Source organism: Aspergillus campestris (assembly GCF_002847485.1).
Source record: "Aspergillus campestris IBT 28561 chromosome Unknown P168scaffold_8, whole genome shotgun sequence".
Taxonomy (NCBI): Eukaryota; Fungi; Ascomycota; class Eurotiomycetes; order Eurotiales; family Aspergillaceae; genus Aspergillus; species Aspergillus campestris.
Genome location: NW_020194343.1, coordinates 1,322,674 through 1,349,008, shown reverse-complemented (window position 1 = coordinate 1,349,008; position 26,335 = coordinate 1,322,674). Strand labels below are relative to the sequence as shown.

Genomic DNA, 26,335 nt, shown 5'->3' with positions numbered 1-26,335 from the left:
TTGTTGATTGGGGGTTTCGGAAAGTCGCCGTGACGCCAACGATGGAGCCATGGTTCGGGCCCGAAGCCACGACACCGCGATCGGGCGTTCTAGACCGATGAAAGATGGGGTCCCTCACAAGACATGATTACTCGTTTCGATCATGATTCCGTTGTCTTGGATCCATGAACTCCACCATTTATCCATGAATCGACAACCACCTTTCGTGATAAAATTCTAGAATTTGTCCAAAACCTCGTGCGTGTTCCAGCGGTAACGGGTGACATGCCAGGGAAAGTTCCGATTCCAAATCAAACCACCTTGCAAGTCTCGTTGTGATGGCTCGTTAGACTTTGGGGACGCCCATCTGAATCTGGTAGTGTGTCGCCGTCGGCGTTAGGGGTGTTGAGATCGGGACAGCTTCAGGCCCATCTGTCCTAACGCCGCTTACAAATTCGAGGAACCGGAAATTCAACTAGGAGCATTATAACTGTGGCTCTCTTCGTCATGGTCCTTGGACATGGAGGTGAGGTTGAGCTTGACCGAAATCACGGCTAATCAGGTATTGTCAGTTATCGGGTACTGATTGTTCGCATATCACCGAGGGATAATGACAGCAGACTGTATGGTCATGACGAGGGACCAACAGGACTATGAAGATGAAATGAAGATGGAGATGAAGAAGAGAAAGATAGAAAGATGAAGATGAAAGATGAAGCCATTCACGAGCCACGCCAGCGCGCTAGTCCCAACTGGGCAATGCAAACCGGTATAGTTACATAATCCCCTTGTGTGCATATGCTTCTCTGGATTTCCGTGATGGAACTTGGATGGAATCAAACGCGTCCTGTTCGCGGGGGAGTCCAGGACATCAGAAAGCGCCAAAAGGCGCATCTTGCTTTGTATGATGCAGACTTCACCATGGCTGTGACGACAACAGGTCGATATATTGCCTGTCGATGTCGATCTTGACAAAACCACGGAATTGATACCAAGTGGGGAATCAGCTAGTCAACCTTGAAGCTAGTCAGAGAACTAAGTCGATTAGTTCGTTTCTCATTCTCCCCTTTTCTCCTGTCCTTCCGTTCCGTTCATGCCTCATCCTTCGACGGTCAAAGAGAGGAAATAGGATGGACCGCGGTTGGAGCCGACCACCGTGCTTGGCTTTACTCATCTCTCCTCCACTTCCTCCACCGCGTCCATCTCCACCATGACCAACCGAGACCCTGAATTTCGGCATCAGCTGGGGAAATTCCGGCTGGATTCGTCTCTGCCGCCTCCGCATTCCGTCTCGTCTCCTCCGTTATCGCGACATCCTCACCCTCCCCCGCAGGAACCGTCGCCGACCGCACTCAACCCGCCCTCCCCCCTCCACGTCCCCGGTCCCCATCGCAGCAAGCGCGTCTCCACGGCCTGCGACTTCTGTCGCAAGCGGAAGAAGAAATGTGATTTTCGCTATCCCAATTGTTCCGCCTGTACACGGGCCGGCGTCCGCTGCACCATCCCGCCTCCGGGACCGCAGGTCGCCAACGCGTCCGTGCCCCGCGACCAGCTCGAAAATTTGCAGAATCGGGTCCGATGGCTGGAGGACATGGTGCGCCGCCAGACGGGCGTTTCGGTAGCCAACCGGCCCACGGGGAGCGCGCTCGACGGTGCCGGGGAGGGCGACGCCGACGGGTGGTATCAGGTCCCGGCGATTATGATGACGCGCGGCGCCTCTCCCCGTCCAGCCACGGCTAATGCGGCGGCGGCCGCAGTCACCGCATCGGCTTCGAGTCCGACGGGGGCCACCAGCCCATCGGCGGCCGTGGCTCCCGAGCTGCCTAACGTTGGGGAGATCTTTCGCGACCAGCTGGAGCATCGTCGGCCGTCGGTCGCGCGGCCAGTCTCGTCTGCCCCGCGCGTCGTGCGCCTGCCCTCGCTGGCGGAGGCGGAGCGCGTGTCCGCGCAGTACTTCGACAGCATGGGATACCAGTACCCATTCCTGGACCGGTCCGAGTTCATGGGGCATCTGCGTCGCATCTACGCGGGGGAGACGCCCGGGCCCGAGGTGGTCTACAGCTACCACATCACCATCGCCATCGCCCTGTTGATCGGGTCGGCGGACGAGACGCAGACCGCCAATTTCTACCGCGCCAGTCAGGAAACGCTATCGTTGGCGCTGCAGAACGAGGATCTGGCCGCAGTGCGGGCGCTGCTAAGCCTGGGGCTCTACACCATGTTCGCGACGACGGGGCCGAGTGTGTGGCATGTCCTGGGTTCGGCGCTGCGGCTCGCCACAAGCCTGGGGTTGCATCGCGCTCGGCCGGGGATGAACCTCGTGGACGAGGAGATGTCGAAGCGTGCGTTTTGGAGTTTGTACAATCTGGATCGGCTGATCGCCAGCACCCTGGGTCGACCATTGGGTATCGCGGACGACGACATCAGCGTGGCATTGCCGCGGGAGCTGAACGAGGATTGGACGGAGGCCCCAGGCACCAGTCCCATGACTATTCCGCTGCAGGTCGTCCGGCTGCGACGCATCTTCTCGCGCATCTATCGCTACCGTACGTGTTTGGGATGGCGTGTGGACATGATTCAATATAGCTAATCATCGACAGTATATAACAACCAGCCGCCTCCGCCGGCGTCCGAGGCTGTGACGATGCTGCGACACTTCCGCCAGGAGCTGGACGATTGGAGGCGCGCGGCCCCCGTCTATCCGCCGGCCCTTCTGTACTCGACCAGCTACTACGATTACCTATACGCGACGACCCTGCTGCTAATGCACCGGCCCAGTCCACGGAACCCGATGCCGGATTCGACCAGCATCGTAGGCTGCGGCGACGCCAGCATACAGGTGATCCGATCGTACTGGGACAGCTTTTCGGTAGGGAAGATCAAGTGGATCTGGTTGACGCTGAGCCAGACGTATTTTGCGGGCATCACCATCCTGTGGTGTCTGAATCAAAACCTCCGTACCGTGCAGGCCGGACAGCCTGCGGTGTGGAAGCCCGACGACCAGACGATCCGCCGCGCCACGCAGGCGGTGGTCGTGCTGTTAGAGGAGTTTAGCAAGCGACGGCCTGGGGTGGAACGACTAGCGGAGACGTTCCGACAGCAGAGCACGATGCTGTTCAGCCACCTGGCGTATCAGCAGGAGCAACAACAAGAGATGTTCCAGCAGCAACAACACCAGCATCCACCCCTACCACAGCACCTGCATCAACCCCAGCAGCAACAGATGCCACCCCCACCACCACCATCCTCGTCCCTCTCTCACACCCAGTCGCCGCTACATCCCGATTCGCAGCCGCACTTGCTGGTCGCACCACCGGTGCCGCTCGCGCCGGTCCTCGACGAAGTGTTGCTGGTGGATGGGTCGGGGACGATGCCGGTGATGGATCCGCAGTTGGCGGAGCAGTTATTTTATTCGTACGATTGGTTTCAGGAGGAGATGGCGACTTATTATACCCTGTGATTGTACATATGGTTGGATTGAATATTCCATACCCTATATATATTTTACCCAAATATACTACACTTGTTCATATATTTCGGAAACGAAAACAAAAGTCAGGAAATCTCAAATTTCGACATACTAAAAAACCATCACCCTCCATATACACCCACAAACCAGACTCCACTACAGTGTCCCACAAGAATAAGGAAGCTCAATCAGATGCAGGTCCGGGGCTGTTCATGTAGGCATCTCCCGGGCCTTGGACCAAATCCATCAAAAGCTCACTCCAAGTAGGACTAGGGGGTATGTCATCACTCCAATCGGAATCTGAACCCCACACTTGACGTCTTCTGGCCCTTCTCATTGCCCGTTCAGCCCGCAGCCTGGCCCTTTCCTCTCGGGCTCTCCGTTCCTCCGCCCGCTGTTCGATTGCTTTTGAGAATAACCGACAACTGCGACATTCAGACAGATTCCTGCCGCCTTATACAGCCGCCTCACGGAAGACCCGGCACGATCGGCAGACGACATGTTGTTCGCCTTGTATGACGACGTGGTTTCCAGGGGTATATCGGGTCGCGCCTGGACCACCGCTGACGCCGCAATCCACGCAGAATCGTTTTCCTGCATCAGGAGCCCACCTTGCTCTTTTTTTCTTAATCATGTTGTCCGCAAATGCGGCCCTTGGGCGTAGGCGCATGCAGTCCCCACGTGTGTATAGCTCTTTCTGGCAGCCAAAGTTTGTGGCCTCTACTTGCAGCATTTGGGCGAGGCTGAGTGAGGGAATCAAGGCGCGGAAATGGCGGCATGTCATCTTTAGTAGGAGGAGACTGGGGAACTCGAGGTACCGAGTAATAAGGTGATGAATTTCCGTAGGGAGATCGAGAATTGTGGGCCCCATCATCTTGAGCTCACGACGAAAGGGCTGAAGTATTTGATATTGGGTGCAATGGAGGGGCTTCAGGACGTCAGGCACAGTGTTATAGGCGAAAACTGATACGTCGGACCTAATCACATTCTAGATGAATCGATGAATCGAAAGCTGTCAATATTCTGAGAATTCCTTCAAGAGTTAGAGCCAGGACTCACAAAGGTAATAACAATACTGGTGAGATTCGTAACTACCTGTGGAAGGGCGGATGAGAACAGTCAAAAGATGATGACATATATATTTGCAAGTTGCAGGAAGAGAAGACAATGAAACAGTGTGGGAAACCCTCCATGTCTCACAGAGTCTCCAGTTCTATTTAATCTACAGTGACTGACACATTGCTGCCGGCTGTCACCTCTATAATTCTGGCGAGTTGACCCCGCAGATCATCCATATGGGGCCGTGCGCGATACATGTCGTTTACAAATAGTATATAGGACCTTGTTGTTTTCCTATGTACCAGAAATCTACGCGGTGCCTTACCAGATAGTAGGTCTCACCTACCTATTTGCCGGATATGGCCAGACCAGTCACCAGTGGAGACTGAGTATATGGTATTATCTCCATTAGAACTCGAGATCATTATAGACAACCCGCATCATGGCGCCCCCCCCGGCGGCAAGGGATTGAGAACCTTCCCAACATACACCAGCCAGTGGTCCATCCACTGCAACAAGGGGAAGATAAGGGCGTATTTCCGGTACGAAGGATACAGGATGTAAAATATGCAAGGAATGACGAGATACAAACACAGGTGGCCAATGGATGGATCCAGATGCGCCCCGAGGCTGGGGAGGTATCTGCGGAAGGCTTCCAGTCTGATGTGGCGCACTTGGAAAGGACAAGATCAATACGTCTCTCCAGAGTCTAGACTGGGGTAGTTGTATGTCGTGGAGTCACTGGTACGAAGACACATGTACCTTATACTAAATTTTACCATATACTATAACAAAGGTCTTTTTACCCCAATATCAATTAACCCATACCATAAGGGAGAACAGAAAAAAGAGACAAAAAATGGAAGGCAAGAACCAAAACAAGGATCAAAAGTGAGTGAGAGCAAAAACAAACAAGGGATATAAAAACAAATGAAGATAAAACATCACCAAATAGTGAAGCATGGAGGGGTATGTGGTGTGAATGCCAGGGCTCCTCTCGATGCCCAATCTCAACTCAAAGCCAACCATCATTGCATTGGCAACGTTGGCAACGTCGATCATAACTGTTTTTTTTCATCTCTCGCTCAAGGGCTCAATGCAATGATGTCTTGGTGGCTCTGGGGAGCCTCGTCGAGAGTACTCACGCCAGACAATTCCAACACATTATATATAGCTCTAGAGACACCTCTCAACAATTCATCCACCTAGCTTCTCTCATGTCACTCTTTTCTTGTTTGTCCCTTCTTTCCATTCTTTGATTCGCCTTGATTTCTTTTTTCTTTCTTTTCTTTCTTATCTACTGGGTTGCGGGCACGGGTTTGGCTATGGCATCACTGGTCTTTAGCCAGGTTGAAGACCAGGCTGAGGGCCAAGCTTGTTTATTTTGGTGTCCAGAAATGGCGGCCAATCTAACGGCTATCCCACCTGATATTCCTCTAGACCTCCTCGAGACCCATGCGGGGCCCGTAGGCACCTGGGAATATCATAGCAACGGGCCCTATCCCTATCCTGATTTCGATTCGAACGGCGTTGGCGAAAGCCAACCGCAATTCGCCGATGCCTCGCCCTCTACGACCTACGACACGGCAGAGTTCGACGCCAGTGATCCTCAGGATCTGATTTTCGAGAGCGAGCCTCTATAGAGAGCTACCTCGAATGAGATCCTGACCGGCACAGGTTACTCCGAACATGCTGGGATCGCAGGGGTGGGTGAGAGACACGCAGACGTTGAGAGTAAGGGAACCGGGAGTGCGATTCCCATCACGACCGCGCCAGGTTGCGGTTATACATTCGAAGAAGCTGAGATGCCTTCGTATGACCATATCCGTGCCTCGTCGGAAGATGGGATGCTTTATTGCCCACATGAACATCGTCATGGTCACCCCGTTGTCTACGAGCATATGGGCGACTTCCGGTAAGTTCCCTAGCCACAATGTTGCTTAGTGTCCCCCTACTGAGTACGAATAGGAAACATATGCGGGTGCATGTTCGGCCTGTGAAGTGTTCTTGGTGCAAAGAGACGGGCGCAAATCAAAGCGATATTCGTCGTCATGTGGAACTATATCACAGGGAACGGGCCCAGGAACGGTGGATATTGATCGGTCCGTTTACCTGTGACCTCTGTGGCACCGAGTTCACACGCAAAGACAATTTACAGAAGCATGTTAGAAACCAGCATGGACTACCTGGGAGGGCACCGGCTGCTTGTTAGGGACCAGGGCATGTGGGCAGTTTAGTTATCGTTTATTATGTTGAAGATGGGTGTTCGCTTTGATCAATGACTGGTTTGCATGTAGGACGGTAGTAGTAGTAATAAGGAGTAGTCGTAGATACCTCCAGGATTTAGAAATCTTCCGATCGTACATGCTTTCTGGAGGGATGAACTTTTCAATTATCCAAAGGGATGGGTGCACGCGATGGGTGCTCAAAGGTTGAACTGCGTGAACTACGTAGATATAAGACAACTCCGCTTCAGGCAGTTACTGTCCTCTCGCAGACTTGATCAACTCTGTCCTACACAGGCGGGCCACACATCACATCAGACTGATAATGGATTGGTATCTAAAGAAGTGGTATCTAAACCCAAATAGAGACCCCTCCAGCTTCCGAAGCAGAGTCTTCATCCAGTTCATCTTCCTGAACAGGTGGACTGGGGGTTTCAGTGGCAGATGATTCTGAATCTGTCGCAACATTGTCATCCCAGAACCCGTCGACTGAAAGCTGACTAGAACGGGAGGTGGGCCGAGGGCAATCGGTAATGTTCGTCAGGCTATCAGGATGCCAGTGACTGGCCGGCGACTGCTTGAGGATCTGGGCGATGGCGCGGCCGCGAATGTCCGCAGTCATCTTGTTGAGAATGTCGAGTTGTTGCCTGGAATCTGGATCACTTTTGGCGAAGCGCTCCACGAGAGGCGGCCCCCAATTTGTCCAAACCTTGTTATGAGAACCAGGGACCACCATGCGAGCCGGGTGATGGGTGAAATACATTGCGCAACACAGACAAGCGGGCTTGCTGCAAGCAACATAGCGATCGTCCCCGACAAAGCGCAGCCGGTTTCGGTAAAAATGTTCTAGAACCTGCACTTCCGCATGCACCTGCGGGGTGCAATTATCATAAGCCTTCCAGAAACCTTCAAAGGTGCCGAACTTGAAGTTTATCAGATGCAGAGCTTCTTCGATTTGGGACCGCTCGGGGTCATCTTTCCTCAGCATCCGGTCCAGAATGCCACAGAGCGTGGTCCGCGAGTCAGGGAACTGTCGCGGCACAGAAGCAATGGGCTCAATGGCACACACTTCATAGGAGTCCAGTAGCTGGCTCAAATGACCGGCGTCTTCGATCAGCTGCAGAGGCGCCCGGATATGCTCAGCCAGCCGTCCAAAACAATGTCTGACCGAGGAGAAAGGTGATTGTTTCTCAGTTGAGCTTATCTCTTCCTCCCTCTCATGGGCTCTCTGAGTCAGGATATCAAGGAACTCCGAGTGCCGATTCTTGTAGGCATAGCGACAGAGTTTGAGATCACTATCCTGCTCCACGACCGAATACAGCCAGTCTCGCAACTCTCGATCTAGAGAACCGATTTAGCGCACTACAATAAAGAACCCGGTTTTTTTTTTTTTTTTTTTTTTTTTTTTCTGGCGCATACATACCTGCTGTGGATTTCGGAGCGCCCGGCGTAGGATAACATTCTTTGATCTTCCGAACCAAAGTTTTTGTCTCCCCCCGGATGCGTTTGGCGGCGAAGCCAACGCACAGTATCACGAGAGCATCGCGGTCCGTCTTTGAAGCCCCCGGAGAGTGACTGGGAATGGCTTGCAGGTGACCAAGAACCGTTTTAAGGAAGTCCACGACGCTGCCATTGACTTGGTTGGAGGCGATCCAAAGTCTGTAACGGGTTTCCGTGTCCTCCAGCCCAATAGCCGTGCAGGAGATGCCCGATTTCTCATTATCACAAATATAGGCTAGATTCTGCAGGAATCGCCGTCGGCGTGCTTCCTCGGGGACGAGATCGCAGAAAACTGTTGTATGGTCTGCTCGTGTCTGTCCGAGTGCCCGTAACAGGAGCAAGGGTTCGTAGAATCGACTCAAGACTTTTTGATACCCAAACCTATGCCTTGTAGCCGCCGGCCGATCGCCATCGCCATTGGGGTTTTTGACGCTGAGCCTCGCTGATAAGAAGGACGACATTGTGAGCGGATCCTTGGTCTCTTGGTGGTGAAAAAATAAATAAAAGAATCTTGAACAATTCGAAATTGAGCCTGATGGGCGGGGAGAAGAAGACTTTATAGGGTTTATGGAAATAATATGCCCAAACCTCTGAGACTCTCCGTTACGACGTGGCCTCCTGTCGGAGGCTTCCAATGCGGGGAGGGCTGGAATGCAGCAAGCCCACAACGCAGGAGGCTTCCAATGCAGGAGGCCTCCAATGCAGGAGGCTGCCAATGCAGGAGGCCTGCCATACAAGATAGAACGAGAAGAGTCTTTCCTGGAACAAACGACAGAGAAACAATCCCGTCGTCTTGGACGACTGCAAAGCTTGGGAAAATGACAAAAAGGAAAGGGTATAAATGATCGCTATCAGCCAATATCACAGGAGCCACTCGGTTCAGACTACCACTATCTTTTTGTTCCTCATTGGCAACTCGGGCAATTGACTATATCAACCTCAACTTACTATTGGGTGTTGTTCGACTGCAAATTCTCCAAACAAATATGGACGCTTTCTCAGAGAGTGCGCCGTCCAGCGAGTGCGAGTGTCCCTGCTCTATTCGCTCGGCATCAATGGGTCATGGGTCTAGCAGCCAGATGGAACACGACATCATGTTGAAAGATCATCTAGATCTATTGACCCCCCATGGGCGGACAGGGGGGTCGAGGGAAGCTTGTCTGGCACCGATCATGACGGGTTCCGTCCTCAGCCATAGCACAGGTTGCACCTGTCAAGAGCGGCCCCCCGAGCTGTCGCAATTCGGGCTTTTGGCAGGCATCAAAAGCCTGCTCGGAACCGGAACTCCAACGCAGGAGCCAGAGGATCGGGACGAGGAGGATGACCCACGCCTCCTCTTCAACGTCTCCATTCCATCGAGTACGTTTATCTGTGGCTCACAGGGCTCGGGTAAGAGCCATACGCTGTCCTGTATGCTGGAGAATTGCTTGATCCCTTCGAAAGCGGCTCATCTTCCGAGCCCTTTGACGGGGATCGTGTTCCATTATGACACGTTCATCAGTGACAGTATGGGATCACCCTGTGAGGCAGCCTATCTGTCATCGCTTCTTGGAGACCGTGTTAGAGTCTTATGTTCTCCAACTAACCTCCATACCATACGGGTGAGGATGCCCTGTCCCAGATAGCAGTTTGATAGCCTACTGTGCCGCTTCCAAATGCTAATGTAGAACGTTTCGTCACACAGGGCACGTACTCACGCTTCGGTATCCGGGTTGAGCCCTTGGAGATCGACCAGAATCATCTGAACACGAAGCGGATGCTTGACCTGATGGCAGTGGGACAAAACGACGGCCCCGTGCCACTGTACATACACACGGTCAAGCGCATATTGCGAAACATGCGTATCGCTCAGCAAGAAACGGGCGGTGGGTTTGACTATCAACAGTTCAAGCGGCTAATTACCTCCTCTGGTCTCACTCCGGCCCAAATTGAGCCTCTCAACCAGCGACTGGATACATTGGAAAGCTTTATGCCCAAAAGGGAAAGCGTCTTCACTGCAAAGAAGAAGAAGACTCTTGTCCAGGCAAACGGGACGAACTGGGAACCATCGGTAAGATAACTAGCTCGCGACTTTCTTTGATCATTAGCTGAGTGGTGCCAGCCTGGTCGCTTGACCATCGTCGATCTCTCCTGCCCTTGCATATCTGCCGAAACAGCCTGTTCACTGTTCGATATATGCCTGAGCATATTCCTGGAGCAGAGCGCAGAGGTTGGAAGAGTGGTTGCATTGGATGAGGCGCACAAGGTCTGCCACCCCGGACCCTGGTCCTCCTTGACCGGTTTCCCTAATAGAGCTACAGTACATGAATACGTCGATCGAGTCCCGCCTGTTCACAGAGACCTTGTTGTCAACGGTACGCCTGCAACGCCATCTTGGAGCGCGTATTATCATCTCAACCCAAGAGCCAACGATCTCCAAATCACTGCTCGACCTATGCTCCACGACGATCGTCCACCGGTTCACGTCCCCGGAGTGGTTGCAAGCGCTCAAAAGCCATCTGGCCGCCGCCTCAACGAAGCACTTGGTGAGTCAATCAGCGGGGACGGAGTTGTCCCCGAGTGGTGAACATACGCAGGAAGAGGATGTTGCTTCAATTTTCGACAAGATTGTCTCTCTGCGAGTGGGAGAGGCATTGTTGTTTTCTCCAAGCGCCGTGGTACGCTCGGTGGATGAAGAAGACAGACTCCGCTTTGGCCGTCTGGGGTCTAAGTATCTGGTCATGAAAGTCCGAGCTCGCTTGACTTTGGATGGCGGTATGAGCGTCCTGTCTAATGCGCGCAACCCTTGATGCGCAAGAGATTGCCTCACCCGATATCATCTACAGGGTATGTATGACATGCCACAGAGCTACTCTGATATGCTCGGAGACCCAAAACTCAGGTGTATCCCATGTGTTGGCAAAGACCTTGACTACTGGTACAACCCTGGTTGTGATTTTGGTTCATTTTGGGCGATTCAATGATTATCACGATAGACAGCTTGAGCTACTAGTATTGTGTCATTCAGTTCTTTTCAAAATAGAATGAGAATATCTACCGTTAGCATTTCATAGGTACGCTTATACTTCAGACCCTGTTTGAAGATCAAGAATAGAGATTTCGTACTATATAAGTTATGATTCCCTGCTAGTGAGATTGATCATACTCTTTTACTGTATGATAGTGAAGTGTATTTCTTCTGGATGATTGAGTATGCATCACTATATTCTTCTATACTAGAAAATATGAATTATAGACAATATTACGAACATTATACATAGTGTTGTTGACTGGTCTATGCAGGCTACTCATATCTCTACTCATTCCCCTACTCAGTGATCAATCAGCTCAGGGCGCTCAAGTCTGCTCAACGAGCAAGCAGCAGAAAAACAAAGTGTTGGAACTGTGTGAAAACAGATACACACACTCAACGTATCTGTATATACATGCAGCTATCCGGACCCCGCACCAGCAGCATGTCTTCCCCTCAGTACGACCCAACTATGTCTTCACTTCTTCATCTACCACACTTCAACTCTCCCTCTACTCCACCATCGCATCAAGAACCACATTAAGAACACATCAACAATGCCCACCCAAACCGCTCGCGCTTTCTACGGCACCCTCGTACACACCCCCGAACCAACCAACCTCGAAGTCCACCACAACACCCTCCTCATAATCTCCCCCACCGGCATCATCCAACCCTTCCAGCCATCCACCCCAGCCAACACCATCCCCTCAATCCTCGCCTCCAACAACTACACCCTAGAAACCTGCCCCTTAACAACCCTCTCACCCAACGAGTTCCTCCTCCCCGGTTTCATAGACACCCACAACCACGCCCCACAGTGGTCCCAACGCGGCACAGGCCGGGGCATCGACCTCCTAACCTGGCTGGAAAAGATCACCTTCCCACACGAAGCGCGCTGCGCGGACACAACCCACGCCACGAGGCTCTTCAAGAACTGCGTTGCGGGAGGCCTCAAGCAGGGTATCACAACCGCCTGCTACTACAGCTCGCTGCACGTAGAGGCGACGACCATTCTGGCACAAACATGTCTGGAACAGGGCCAGCGCGCCCTGGTCGGTCGGTGCGCAATGGACCGCAACGCGCCAAGCTGGTACGTCGACGCGGACTCCGCCACTGCTATCGCCGCGACAAAAACCTCCATCGCGCAGATCAAAGCACTGGATCCCAACGGTGAGCTCGTGCGACCAGTGATCACGCCGCGGTTTGCCATCAGCTGTAGCTACACGACCCTGCAACGCCTGGGAGATCTGGCAACAACACACCGGGATCTGCCAATCCAAACGCACTTCAACGAGTCGCGGGGCGAGATGGAGTTCACCAAGGAACTCTTCCCACAGTATGACACCGAGGCAGAAATGTACGAGTCGCTTGGACTGCTCGGGCCGCGAACGATCCTCGCACACGCAATCTATCCAAGCAAGTGGGAGATAGGGCGTATGCAGGCGCGGCGATGTGGGATCGCGCACTGTCCGACGCCGAATACGACGATGGATGAGTTTATGGTTGCGCCGATTAGGGAGTATCTGCGGCGGGGGATGAAAGTTGGACTGGGGACGGATTGTGGGGGTGGGTTTTCGGGGTCGATGTTGGAGGTTATGAGGTGGGCTTTTATGGTTTCTGTTGCTGGGAAGGGAGGGGTCAGGGGTGAGGATGCGACGGGATCTGGAGGATCTGGAGAGGTTGAGGGCGGGGCGAAGGCTGGGGAGGAGATTTCTCTGGTTGAGGGACTGTGGATGGCGACTGCTGGGGGAGCGAAGGTCGCTGGGCTGGGTGATAAGGTGGGTTTCTTTGCGGAGGGGATGGAGTTTGATGCGATGGTTGTGAGGACGGCGGGGTGGGAGGATGAGGGGGAGGGAGTAGATGGGGTGATGGCGTTGGTGGAGGAGGGGGATGACATGGAAGCTGTTGTAGAGAGATTTGTGATGACGGGGGATGATCGGAATATTCGACGGGTGTTTGTTAAGGGGCGGGAGGTCAAGTCGTTGGATTAGGAAGGGTATACTGTCTTTTCTGTGAGGAAACGTCTTTAGTAGAAGATGATTTCAATGCAGCATCTCGTTCAGAACAGTAGACTCGACGATTATCTGACAACAAACCACCCTATGAAAATTATATACTCGCGACCAATATGTGCACCAGGACTATATATACCCTTGACACTTCCACCGTGCCGGTTTTTAAAATAGACCAGCTACTGCCAGGTCCCCTTAGCAGGGCCAAAATATCCCTGCTCAGGCAGTCCCTTCCAAGGCGTCCCCATCCCATCAGCCGTGTTGCCATAAACGGTATTCCCCCACCAGCTGAGCGGGCCCGCAGGGAGCACGATGCAGAAGAAGATGATGACCGTGGCGACGGCGACGCCAGAATCCAGCGCGGCGGAAAGGACGTAGTCTGTCTGGTTAGTACGCGTTCTATGGACTTTAAAGGCTGGGTTGTATGACATACTGTACTTCGACCACCACGCGGCCTTGCGGCGCTTGATGATGCCGTTGAAAATAACATTGATCACCCACCACGACGAGAAACTGATCCCCGTCGCTGGCGGAACGAGACTCATGGCGCCAAATGCGACCGGCCAGGACACGTAGTTGAAGGTCTTCCACTTGCGCCCGAGCAGATAGGTAATCACAATGACGACGGGACCGGCGAGGAAGAACCACAGCAGGTTGCCGTAGATCTGCCCGGGGGAGAAGTTCCGCGCGGGTCCGAGGGCACCTGTTCAAATGGTAAATATCTGCGTGGGATCAAGAAGTCGGAGGACGTACCCCAAATTAGAGAAGACGAGTATGTCACTTGACCGTGCGGGCAGGTGAACCCCCCCGAGGCCTCGGGGGTGCATATCCCGTCAATGCGGGTGATCATGAAGACCTCGACGCCGCATTGCACGATCGCCCCGATCAGCACGGCGAGTCCCTGCGCGAAGAACAACGTGCGCGGCGCAATGTGCATGTAGTGAGCCAGTTTCATGTCGGCGACGAATCTGCAAAGGTTAGCGACCTGGTGTGGAAGGCGACGGACCCAACTTACTCCAAGCCCTGCGACACGGCCACGTATCCGTAGAATTTGAACGCCATGTTGGCCACGGGCCGCCCGAGGAACGCATATCCCCCGATAAACTCGGTGATCAAGTTGAGTTGATTGCTGCTGATGTTGGTCACGGCCTTGATAATGCCGACCGGGATGAAATAGATGATAGGGAGGATGTAGGCGATGACCACCCCCCATGCCGGCAAGCCGGTATGCCACACCTCGTTGGTCACGATGCTGAGGACAAACATCAGCACGCTCACCGCCGCGAACCACCACCACGGCACGTCGCGGTAGCGTTCCATGATCCGCGAGTGGACGTCCTTCTTGTCCCGCCCCTGCCACTGCAGCCAGAGGTCCTTCCCGTGATACAGGGCGACGTGCACGAAGATGCCCGTCAGATTGGCAAACGCCACCCCATAGGTGACCGCGTAACCCGCCGGGAGAAACATGGGCGAGTATTCCTGGTACGCCTTGGCGTCCACTGTCCCGTCGTTGTTCATCACCCGACTGGTGTTGTACGACTGGCCCGTGTTGTCGAACGTGTTCGGATTGAGCATGGGCAGGTGGGCCGAGTACCACGTGTTGGTGTAGTAGAGGATCGGGCAGAGCAGCCAGAAGAAGAGCGCGAAGGACCCCATCACGTTCAACCCCGCCCAGAACGGGACCAGCAGCGGGCTCTGGTTCGCGTACACGACCTGTGCCCAGTCAAACGTCAACACGGACATGCCCAGCCCAGTCTGCTGTCCGAACAACTGGTTGACCACCACGTTCGTCGGCACGATCCAGCAGATAAACGTAAAGTAGCTGAGACCAGTGAAGAGATAACCGGGGGCGAAATACCAGATCGCGCCGCCGACAAAGACAAACAGGAAGAAGCGCAGCCGCGTGATGATCCAGCCATCAGCGACCAGGTTCTTCCGCGAGTGCAGCGTCGCCAACAGAGCCGCGTTCGACAGCACCTGGGGCCAGAGCATGGTGGCCGGCCGCACCAGCCAGCGGGACATCACTCCCGCCAGCCCAAACCCGAACATCTGTGTGGTGATGGTGAGGAGGATCTCAAAGCCACCCTGCGACGGCATGCCGTAGAACTTGACCATGGCTTCGATCACCTGGGTGGCCGCCGCCGACCCAAACGACACGTTGGCCATGATGGTGATCATCGCATGCTCCTTGATGTTGAAGTGGTGGTCGGGATTCCACCACCCCAATGGCAGCCATCGCGCCCAGGCACACCCGACGGGGAATGCCAACAGCTGTGCCACCAGGGCACTGATCGTGACACTCGGCTGGCGCAAGCTGAAGAACTGATTGAGGCCGGCTCCGACCTAGGAATCCTTGAGTCAGTACCTCACCAGCACCACGACAACAGGACGACAATCGATCCAAACCTACAATTGTGAAGATAATCCCAATCACCCACATGCGCATCGTGTTCACAGGCAAATGCGCCTCATCCACCGGGCTCACGACGGCGCGTACCTCAGGGAACGGCGAGTCATCCGCCTCATAGGGCAGGATTCTGGTGGCATCGTCGTCACTGAGGATGCGGCCCTCACCTATCTGCGTTTCATACAGATGATCCTATAGTCTTGAATTAGGATGGGAAAAACAACCGCGGAGGATATATCCAACCCAGCGCCAAACAATGACGCCTGTCAGATTGTGACAGCCGCGGGAACATGCATAACCCCGATGTGTTGTCCCACGCCACCTCAATCAACGTATCAAACCAGTGCAAGCCACCTACTCGTCACACACGGGCGTCACCGAATACGAGGCTATCTGGCCCCAAGACAAACAAAGAGCGCATACGTACCAGGGTCGGTTCCAGCCCTCGGGGATTTTTCTCATCATCGCTTCCATCCTTCACAGAAGCCTTGGCCTCAACCATGATGAGGTGAGATCAGCTCACACCACACTTTCTACAAAGGGGGGTGAATAAAGATCTGACTGGAGACAAGACAATATAATTCCAAAATGTGGATAGGAGAGACACTTTGGCGCAAGTGGAGAACGGAGTTGCGGCCTTAGTGGCCTTAGTGGGGGTTGTGGAAAGTCACATGTCCGTACTTTGGCCTGAGGCGGATGAAGCCGCCTGGTTGCCTGAGGGAGATGGAGGAGAATTGCCGGATTGGGAATGGGAGTCACTGGATCTTCGATGTCCTGAGGCTTCGATTCTTCTTCTTCTACGGGAGACTTCTACGGGAGATGGTGGAGATGCGGTGTTTACAGTTGAGACAGATGGAACCACTCCCCCACCCACGGCAGATTCTTCAGGAGAAGTCAAGACTATTGAAAGCACGGAGGTAGATTGTGATACTCCTTTCTCCACTCCAACGAAAACAACAAGTTGATACGATACTAGGTCAACGTCCGTGATCCATCCTACAACTGCAGGTTTCGGCGCCACCGTGGCCATCAGCACTTCGCCTACGGATGGATATCTCAGGAATAGAAGAGTGCGCATTCCCACGTGGGTAGCTGGCCCGTCCGTTTGCCCAATGAATGGGTCAGACTCGGCTCGTCCGAGATTCCAGTGTGCCGTGGCGTCGGAGGAGCTACCAGAGCTGGTCGGGATCAACCGCTCTCCTCCCGCCTGTGCTGGAATCCCAAGAATCTGTGAGCTGCACAGATGTCGTGCGCTGACGAGTACCCTGAGATCCAGGTGGTCTGCTAACTGAGTCGAGCAACCGTGGGTTCGCTGGGTTTGCGGCTCTACCCGACCGTCGGTCTGGGCGCGCTTCTATCCGACATCCACATTTAGTACCACCAACTGTGGAAACGCACGCAGACGAAAGAGATCATCTGGGAAATTTTCTCTGGGAGACGGCGGATCGAGAGATTTAAGAAGGCAGTGGGCACGACCGTCTGTAGGAGAAGGTCTCCATCAGTGCTCGGTAGTGTGTTAAATCAGGGAAATCGCCCTCCGTATCCCCTGCCGCAATCTCCCGGACCAGTGGACGGGGGTTTAATATCGTCACGTATCCCTGCTTTTCCTGCACTTTTCTCGCATCTTCACCACAGGGCCTTTACTGGGACTCATTTTCTACACTCTGCTTTGAAGAGCCACCTCCGGATATACCATATTGCAACTACAGGATGGGGGAACTGAGCCCACGGAGCCCCGCGGAAGGCTTGCCCTTTGCGCAGCGGCCCATTGTCATCTTGGGTGCAGGGATCATTGGATGTGCCACGGCACGTCAACTGCTCCTCAACGGATTCGCCGTCGTCGTGGTGGCCGAGTACCTCCCGGGAGACCAGAACCCGTGGTATGCTTCGGCATGGGCGGGGGCCGCCTGGCATGCGGCCGCGGGCATCAGCCCTGAACACCGCTACATCCAAGCGGTGACCCATCGTCACCTGCTGAAGATGGCACAGGAAGACCCCCAGTCAGGGGTGTGTATCGTCGATGCGCGCGAATACCTTGACCTGCCTCCATCGGAGAATTCCTCGGTGTGGGGCAAGAAGGTAGCGGCCAATGTGAGTTGGAAATCCCTCACCGTGTCTGAATACAGTCTACTGACATGGGTGTAGTTCCGTGATCTGAAACCGGGCGAGTATCCCGCCGAGTCCAACTCTGGATGGGCGTACGACTGCCTAGTCACCGACCCGACGCTCCACATGCCCTATCTGGGAAAGCAGGTTTCGGCTCTCGGTGGGCACTTCATTCGGAAGCGGGTGGACTCTCTGCAGGAGCTCTACACCATGTTCCCAGAATCGAGTGTTTTCATCAACGCCAGTGGCGTGGGAAGCAAGTCGCTGAGCGACGTCCAGGATGACAAGTGCTTCCCGGAGCGGGGCCAGAACGTCTTCTACCGCACCGAGCAGTGCCGCCGGTTATACTTGCGAGTCGGCAAAGAGTACACCTACATTATCCCTCGACCGCTCTCCAACGGGGTCGTCCTGGGTGGGGTCAAACAGAGGGACAACCTGTAAGTTACCGCTGCTCCGATGTCCTATGCCAAACACTCATGGGATCTAGCTCCCCCGACCCCGATATGGAAATTGCGCGGGATGAAATCGCCCGCGCACACCGTCTCGCCCCTGAAATCGTGCCCGCAAACCCACCCGAATCGTCCCTCAGTCACATTGTGGGTATCCGGCCCTCCCGGGAAGGTGGATTCCGTCTCGACTCCCAGCAGATCGGCGATCGCGTCATCGTGTCCGCCTACGGGTTCGGCGGCGGTGGATATGCCTTCTCGTACGGTATCGCCGATGCCGTCGCCAAGATGGTGGAAGAAGCAGAGCGGACAAACGTGGTTTCGTGATGGACGAATCCGACCGGATGGTAGCGCAGCCAGCAGTTCTTGAGCCCGACAGTCATCGGGACCAGCTGGACTGGCGGTCGCCTGTAGTTCGGCTTCCGTGTGCATTTTTGATAGCGTTTACGACCTAATATTTGTTTAACTTCCACAATACCAACCTCCGTGCCGTTTTTCGAATGTCTAGTATATTGACCGTCGTAGGGTGCCTCAGGCAGAAATCTCCCATCGCCGGCGATGTCGGCGTTTCGGCCGGTTCCTCTTCAACCTTCAACCAAACTTCAATCAACCTTGAATCAACCTTTAATCAACCTTTCGATTATGCTTTCAACCACCAACAGTGTCCAGCCACATCCAGCCACGTCCAAACAGAAAAAGATTTGATATCATCATATATATCTTCATCTCTACTATAGCCAAGTCAACTGCCCAGGTTGTAAACCCCAAAGTTACAGAATAATGATGGCTGGCATGAGTGAACATGACAGGACTATGACGACTTCGCACGTTGACCCACCGAGAAAACTCCGTCTGTACCAGCGGATCTTCCCGGTGCAGATCCCAACCATTGCTGTCGTCTCGCCACAGCCACACGTCTTGATTCAGGTTTTGCGCGATAGCAAACCATGGTCTGGTTCATGCCTCTTGAGCCTCCCAAAACGCGAGTATGTTGGACATAGCACAGCAAAGGTGGAAACAAATAACGATCAGGGGAGCAACTTATACTAGAATGGGTTTAGCACATCGGTTCGTCTCGGCGGATCCGGAGCCCTTAGTCGTATTCAATTAAGTTGACAGGGATTGTTTACGCTTGTCAACGACGTTACATCGTGATTGCTATCTGTGTGCGACTCGCTTTTTCGAGCCACGGGTATCATCCTGGGTAATACTGTGTCACCACGCGAAGAGGTTCGACGGTTCGTCACAGCAGAAAAGCAAAGCCTTATATAACTATTACTCCGCGACACTGCCGCTGAGTGGCTTGATACACGATCGTACTACTGTGCAACCCCATAATACATGGCTGTGATGATCTTTCGATATGGATTTGGAACGACTGCAAACTTTTATATCCAAATCGTCGATGCCTGCGTCTATTGGTCCCTATCGATCGTGGCATAGGCGATCCATGGTTAATCCGGGTATCCACATTCCTCGGTAACTTCCCTTGGACAGGTTGATAGAAAGTTCGAGGACAATGGGCTGCAAGGAACACTGCCATGATGGGACTTGGAACTGGCTTGACCACTGACGTCACTCTACTTATCACTTTGACATAGACTTCTCCTGATTCATGGTATCTTTTCTTCTTTTCTTTTTTCTTTTCCCTTTGTGGTCCAGTGTATCTTTTCCTTTCCTTTGATCTTTTACGCCTGGTCTCAAGCCCGGGTCCCGCGCAGCTACCAAGGCGCCGCGGTGATTCGCCGCCAAATGTGTTAGTTTCAACCCTCACTATTGACGTCGGTGGTTAAGATTGGTTAAAACCGGTTAAACCTAGCCCCAGATGCGTGGGATCCGCAGACGCCACCGTCCCCTATCGCCACTTTCGGCTCTCGAACTTGACAGCTTTTTCATTTCCTACTATTAATTGCCCTCGAATTTTCCCTGGATCGTGATTTTCTGACAAAAGTACCGCTTTGACTTACACGAACGCATCAATTAATTAATCGCCTGGCCATTTCGTTGCCAAGCTTACAAGCTTATTCCTTCTACATCAATTTGATCGAGCGACTTTGCCTGAATCGAGATTAACATGCACGGCCTCTAGCAGGCCACTTCTAACTTTGACATGGAAACCAACACTCTACCCGTCGCCGACCCGGCCATTTTCCCCACTCCCCCAGAGGAAGATCACTTCAACCTCAACGAATTCAGCGGCGCCCTGTCTGAAGCTAGCGATTCATCGCCGCAAAAATCCTCGACGGCTGAACCTTTCAATCCTGCTCTGGGTCGTATCTACCGCTATACACCCGTTCCGACCCTCGTCTTAGATCCCTCCCTACACATCGTCGAAGTATCCGAGAGTCACCAAACGTTTTCCGACCAGCCCAGAGATCAGTGGCTCGATCGCTCCATCTGCGATGTCTCCCCTCGCCTGATACCTGCCCCCGACTTTGCCACCCTGTACGGTGTGTTACGCGTAGCTACGTCTACCCGCAGCGTACAAGTGATAGATGGGTTTCACGTCCAGGAGTGTCGGGGATACTACTCGCTGCGCGTCACGCCCATCTTCGAGGGGTTTACGCTGCTTTACGTCGTGCTGGAGGCCCACAATGTCACCAAGGACTACATCCAGTCGGTAGGCAACCGCAACGCTTACCTGAGCGAGACGTACAAGATTCTGCTAGACACGGTTCGAGACTACGCTATCTTTATGCTGGATACTCGCGGGAACATTGCCACGTGGAATTCGGGAGCGGCGGTCATCAAAGGATACTCGGCCTCAGAGATCATCGGGAAGCATTTTTCGGTCTTTTACGGCGAGGAAGACCGGGCATCGGACAAACCGGGAAGGGAGCTGGATGTATGCCTGCGCGAAGGCAAAGTGGAAGACGAAGGATGGCGGTATCGCCAGGATGGGTCGCGCTTCTGGGCCAACGTGATGATCACTCCAATCTACCAATTTGGCCGACATGTAGGTTTCGTCAAGGTGTCCCGCGATCTGACCGAGCGCAAAGCGGCCGAAAGCCGGATGATCGCCGCGTTCGAGGAGTCGTCAAAGATGAAGACAGACTTCCTGGCAAATATGAGCCACGAGATCCGGACGCCGATGAATGGCATGAACCTGGCGCTAGCGATGCTCACGGACACGGACCTCAACGAGCAGCAGCGGGAGATGGCGTCCATCATTCAGGATTCGACATCGGTCCTGCTGGAAGTCATCAACGACGTGCTGGACTACTCGAAATTGTCCTCTGGGTCCTTCTCTCTAACCGCCGATGTGCTCGACATCAAGGCTGTATTGGCGGCAGTCACCCGGAATTGTAAATCTTCTTTGAAGCCGGGCGTTGAACTGATCAACTCCACGGCCCCCGACATTCCTAAGCATCTTCGTGGCGACCCCTTGCGATACCGGCAGGTGCTCCAGAATATGATCAGCAACGCCGTCAAGTTCACAGATCAGGGTTATGTCAAGGTGGTCACGTCGTGCTTGACAAAGGAGAAGAATCCGCAAACGTACGAAATCTTAACCGAGGTAATCGACACCGGGATCGGGGTGCCAGAGGAGTCCGCCAGTACGCTCTTCACTCCGTTCACGCGGTTCGCGGACTCGTCCACAAAGAGATACCAAGGCACAGGGTTGGGCTTATCGATCTGCAAGAGCCTCGCCGAACTCATGGACGGCGCGGTGGGATTTCGACCCAACCCGGAAGGCCGTGGCAGTGTGTTCTGGTTCACGGCCAAGATGAACTGTTCGGGTGCGGCCGGAAGGGACGCCCTGCCAGGGACGGTGGCTCAAGAGGATGCCAAGCAACTCGAGGCGAAGGTAAAGGATATCGCTCCCCAGAAGCAACTGTTACTGGTGGAGGACAATCTGGTCAACCAAATGGTGATGCTGCGACTGCTGAAGAAGCTGGGATTCGAGCGGATCGACACCGCCTGGAATGGCGCCGAGGCGGTGCGGTTGGTCAAGCAGACGCCATTGTCGTACAATGCCATCTTAATGGACATCACCATGCCGGTGATGGACGGGATGGAAGCGACAACGTGCATCCGGAACATGAAAATCGACGTGCCCGTCATCGCGCTGACAGGCAACGCCTTGGACGGGGACGAGGAGACTTATTTGGCCAAAGGGATGAATGATTACCTTGCGAAGCCGGTCCACCGCAATCAACTCACCCGAACGCTGCTGAAGTGGATTGGTCCGTGATCTGTATTGATCGTCTAATTATTAATTTTCCCGCATTCATCCTTTGGAGTCCCCTGCAGTGCATTTTCACCACTGTGTGGCTGTGTTGCGATAATGGTCTCTTGGATATCATGGCCAGACTCGACGACAACACACTCTTCGCACATCGACCGTCGTCTTTTGACCCCGGTATTGGCATGACTCCTGGCGGTTGGCGTTTAATGGTCGCATATGATACCCGAGCAGGGAAGAGGGTATCCACGAAGGTACCTCTGATCTTATTTTGTACATTAGCAATTGAATATGACATCATTGTAATTGACAATACTCACACTCAATCCACATAGAGAGTAGATTGTTGACTATTTGCGAGGACTATCGGCCATTAGCACGTGGGCGGACTGGCCGGCTTAACCTTAATCGCTTTTTCTCCATCGCGTCTCTCTCCACTTCGTTCTTTCTCGTTCTCCACTCTTTTCCACCCCATACACGATGACGACGCTCTCCTTCTTCCATCACTCCGGGTTCGACTTACCGCAAATGATGCACAGCCACTGGAGTTTTCTCGGTCGAGCACAATGAGCTTCGTCCCCCGCATAATGTATATGCAATCGCCATCGTCAGCGTTGGATTGTTCATCGCTCTTGCAGGAGGAACCCCAAAAGGATTGTTGGTAGTTCAGAAGGATAATAACCTACAGGACGAAGCTGCACCCCCAATCCTCCCAACATCGACTGATTGGAGTCCAACCCTTCTCGCCCTCCGCGCGGACCGTCCGGATGGTGATCTCTTCCAAATTGGTCGTGTTGGGCTCTTCTTTGTCAGCTACCGATCGGCGGTGGAGATCCGTTCATTGAGTTTGCCGTGGGATTGGGACCCATTTCGCACCATTGATTGCCGTCTTCTCCAGTGACTCCACTGCGGGAGAGAGGGCTATCCAGGGGTAGGATTGCTCAGACTTCAGATGGCGCAAGTAGGGCCTCAGGGGGAAAGAGACGAGGGGAAGATGGCCGGAAGATCGAAATTTGAATCCGAGTGTCAGATGAATCGACGAAACCAAGGTGCCGAGCAAAGGCCAGAACCCCATGTTTCCCCGCAGCACGTACACGCCGAAAGCTTATTGCGGCTTCACATGGAGGCCATATCCCGAGTAAGCTCGCCCGAGGATGCTGCGGGGGGATGTGCAGGACCACTCGATGATTCGACTCCCAGACCGCGCTTACTCGATCGTTGCGGGTACTGCCCTTGTGGCTAGTTGATAGGGGGTATTGTTGTAGTGCCGTCTACCGCAATTTCCCATTCTATCCTTCTGCGAGGACCCTTGTGTGGGCTCATACACTGGGGTCATGGCCAATGATGGCCACTAGCACCGAAGATCAGACCCCAGTGACGAGGGAATTAAGTTCAACCTGGCCGTGCCGTCCTGCTTATCGTAACTTTATGGCGAACGCTGCTAGCAAATGTCTCGTCCACCGCCATCATGATCACCTGTGGAGTTTCCAGTTTGAGCCACCAAGGCTGTTCCTGAGCGCGGGGACGGCTCCTCGGTCTCTGTATAAGTACTGATGGGTGCTGTGGCACCCCCTGAGCTGGTCTGAGGCTTTTCACCCCGGACTGGTTCCTGTTGTCACGATGAGATCCTCCTTCCTGCTTCTTGGTGCGGCCACCGCCGGCGTGCTGGCCATTCCCACTACGGACCATGTAGTCCATGAGCGCCGCGACTTTTTGCCCAGTCATTGGACGGAAGAGGGTCGCCTAGATGGCGAGGCCATGCTGCCAGTGCGCATTGGTCTGACCCAGTCTAACATGGACCGCGGCCATGACATGCTGATGGATTTGTATGTGTCTTTGGTGTCGTGGGACGATTGTCGCTGACTGTTGACTGTTCAGGTCCAACCCCGGTTCGGACCAATATGGCCAGCATCTGTCAGCCGAAGACGTCCATGACCTGTTTGCTCCATCGCAGGACAGCGTAGACACTGTCCGTAACTGGATTGAGTCTTCAGGTATCCACCCGGAGCGCGTCTCGCACTCTACCAACAAGCAGTGGCTGCAGTTCGATGCCACTACCAACGAGGTCGAAGATCTCCTGCGCACGGAATACTACCTTTACAACCATGCTGGCACAGGCCGGTCGCACATTGCCTGTCGCGAGTATGTTCTGCGCCTCCTGTCAACTGGGCTAGACTAACGGAGTCAGATACCACGTGCCGAAGTCGGTGCAGGATCATGTCGATTTCGTCAAGCCTGGAATCAGCTTGATGGAAGTCCGTGGCGCGCAGCACGCCCGGCGTGATACCCCTCACACTCTGGCGAAACGCCAACTCGGCATCTTGCCGCCGATCTTGCGCCCGCTGACTGAGCCGATAGAGGCTATCATGGGTGACTTCCTTGGGTTCTGCGGTGTGGCTGTCACCCCTAAGTGTATCAAGGGTGAGTTGTCCTCCGCCATCAGCGGGTGCATCAAATGCTGACAGCACAGCCATGTACAACGTCACCGACGGCAGCAAGAAGGCCAAGGGCAACGAGCTCGGCATCTTCGAAGGTCTGGGAGACGTATACGCACAAGAGGATCTGGACATGTTCTTTTCGACCGTGGCCCAGTAAGCTCATACACCTGCCTATATACGAACGCATCAACGCTAACACACCGTAGTGAAATCCCCGAGGGCACCCACCCCGTGCACCACCTCATCGACGGGGCCGAGGCGCCCGCCGAGGTGACAAACGCGGGCCCCGAGTCCGACCTCGACTTCCAAGTCTCGTATCCCCTCATCTGGCCGCAGAACTCGGTGCTCTTCCAGACCGACGACCCAGTGTACCAAGAGAACTACAACTTCACGGGCTTCCTTAACAACTTCCTCGATGCGATCGACGGTTCCTACTGCAACGAGGAATCCCCCGAAGACCCGCCCTACCCCAACCCGGCGAAAGGTGGCTACAAGGGCAAAAAGCAATGCGGCGTGTACAAGCCGACCAACGTTATCTCGATCTCCTACGGCGCCGCCGAAGCTGACCTCCCGATCAAGTACCAGCGCCGCCAATGCCAAGAGTGGATGAAGCTCGGTCTGCAGGGCGTGTCCGTCGTCGTCGCCAGCGGCGACTCCGGCGTCATGGGCCGCGGCGGTAGCCCCCGCCCGAGCAACTGCCTCGGCGACGATGACAAGGTGTTCGCGCCGGACTTCCCCGCCACATGCCCCTACGTGACCGCCACCGGCGGCACCGTCCTCCCGCCGTTCGGCGACGCCGAAGCCCACGAGGAAGTCGCCACGTCGAGCTTCGCCTCGGGCGGCGGCTTCAGCAACATCTACAAGCGGGCCGACTGGCAAAACGACGCCGTCGAGAAGTACTTCAAGACGGCCGACCCCGGCTACAAGCACTACTCGAGTGTCGACAACAGCTCATTCGCCGCCGGCGGCGGGATCTACAACCGGATCGGCCGAGCCTACCCCGACGTCGCAGCCATCGCGGACAACGTGCTCGTCTTCAACAAGCTCCTCCCGCAGCTGGTCAGCGGCACGTCAGCGGCAGCGCCGGTGTTCGCGTCCCTGCTGACGCTCATCAACGAGGAGCGGATTGCGGCGGGTAAGTCGACGGTGGGCTTTGTCAACCCTGTGATTTATGCGCATCCGGAGGCGTTTAATGATGTGACCGAGGGGAATAATGAGGGGTGTGGTACTGATGGGTTTAAGGCTGCTAAGGGGTGGGATCCGGTTACGGGGATGGGGACGCCGGATTATCAGAAGTTGTTGAAGGTTTTCATGAAGGAGTAACTTCTCTTCTGTTGGTATCTATGGTGGAGGACACTGTATATATAGATATATATATACGGGTTACAGGTATAACTAATACACTGAATTCAACGAAGCACTTCAACAAATGCTAGATGTATCCTTAAGCAATACGTAGTATGTGTACGGTACCAGAGTACGGGACTACAAAACA

The 26,335-nt window shown here is 54.2% G+C and overlaps 6 protein-coding genes across 6 annotated transcripts; 5 read left to right on the top strand and 1 right to left on the bottom strand.

The window, feature by feature from the left end:
* Window positions 1–1,189: 1,189 nt before the first annotated feature.
* On the top strand, window positions 1,190–13,236 carry P168DRAFT_298131 (putative guanine deaminase; the record flags this gene model as incomplete). The annotated part of the gene is made up of 4 exons (XM_024838243.1): window positions 1,190–2,525; window positions 2,580–3,393; window positions 4,787–4,838; window positions 11,776–13,236. 4 exons carry the CDS (start codon window positions 1,190–1,192, stop codon window positions 13,234–13,236), a joined length of 3,663 nt encoding a protein of 1,220 aa, XP_024691942.1.
* A 45-nt stretch (window positions 13,237–13,281) lies between these two features.
* On the bottom strand, window positions 13,282–16,166 carry optF (small oligopeptide transporter, OPT family; the record flags this gene model as incomplete). Its single annotated transcript, XM_024841348.1, has 6 exons — window positions 13,282–13,636; window positions 13,691–13,960; window positions 14,011–14,225; window positions 14,273–15,600; window positions 15,668–15,856; window positions 16,092–16,166. 6 exons carry the CDS (start codon window positions 16,164–16,166, stop codon window positions 13,437–13,439), a joined length of 2,277 nt encoding a protein of 758 aa, XP_024691941.1. The 3' UTR covers window positions 13,282–13,436.
* A 1,208-nt stretch (window positions 16,167–17,374) lies between these two features.
* On the top strand, window positions 17,375–18,543 carry P168DRAFT_238373 (FAD-dependent oxidoreductase; the record flags this gene model as incomplete). Its single annotated transcript, XM_024833613.1, has 3 exons — window positions 17,375–17,755; window positions 17,810–18,207; window positions 18,258–18,543. The coding sequence occupies 3 exons, from the start codon at window positions 17,375–17,377 to the stop codon at window positions 18,541–18,543; spliced, it is 1,065 nt and encodes a 354-aa protein (XP_024691940.1).
* A 1,783-nt stretch (window positions 18,544–20,326) lies between these two features.
* Window positions 20,327–22,411, top strand: fos-1 (sensor histidine kinase/response regulator Fos-1/TcsA; the record flags this gene model as incomplete). The annotated part of the gene is made up of 2 exons (XM_024838242.1): window positions 20,327–20,489; window positions 20,529–22,411. The coding sequence occupies 2 exons, from the start codon at window positions 20,327–20,329 to the stop codon at window positions 22,409–22,411; spliced, it is 2,046 nt and encodes a 681-aa protein (XP_024691939.1).
* Window positions 22,412–22,465: 54 nt separating this feature from the next.
* Window positions 22,466–23,047, top strand: P168DRAFT_181861 (uncharacterized protein). Its single transcript, XM_024832953.1, has 2 exons — window positions 22,466–22,704; window positions 22,764–23,047. The coding sequence occupies exons 1-2, from the start codon at window positions 22,522–22,524 to the stop codon at window positions 22,884–22,886; spliced, it is 306 nt and encodes a 101-aa protein (XP_024691938.1). The 5' UTR covers window positions 22,466–22,521; the 3' UTR covers window positions 22,887–23,047.
* Window positions 23,048–24,022: 975 nt separating this feature from the next.
* On the top strand, window positions 24,023–26,183 carry P168DRAFT_271423 (S53 family peptidase; the record flags this gene model as incomplete). The annotated part of the gene is made up of 5 exons (XM_024835263.1): window positions 24,023–24,228; window positions 24,281–24,544; window positions 24,591–24,823; window positions 24,873–24,993; window positions 25,047–26,183. 5 exons carry the CDS (start codon window positions 24,023–24,025, stop codon window positions 26,161–26,163), a joined length of 1,941 nt encoding a protein of 646 aa, XP_024691937.1. The 3' UTR covers window positions 26,164–26,183.
* Window positions 26,184–26,335: the final 152 nt, after the last annotated feature.

Excerpts from the sequence above, each read along its gene's own strand:
- P168DRAFT_181861 (XM_024832953.1), top strand. The coding sequence starts at position 22,522 with ATGGCCAGACTCGACGACAACACACTCTTCGCACATCGACCGTCGTCT. Across the intron at positions 22,705-22,763 it reads CAATTGAATATGACATCATT|GACTATCGGCCATTAGCACG; the intron begins GTAATTGACAAT and ends ACTATTTGCGAG.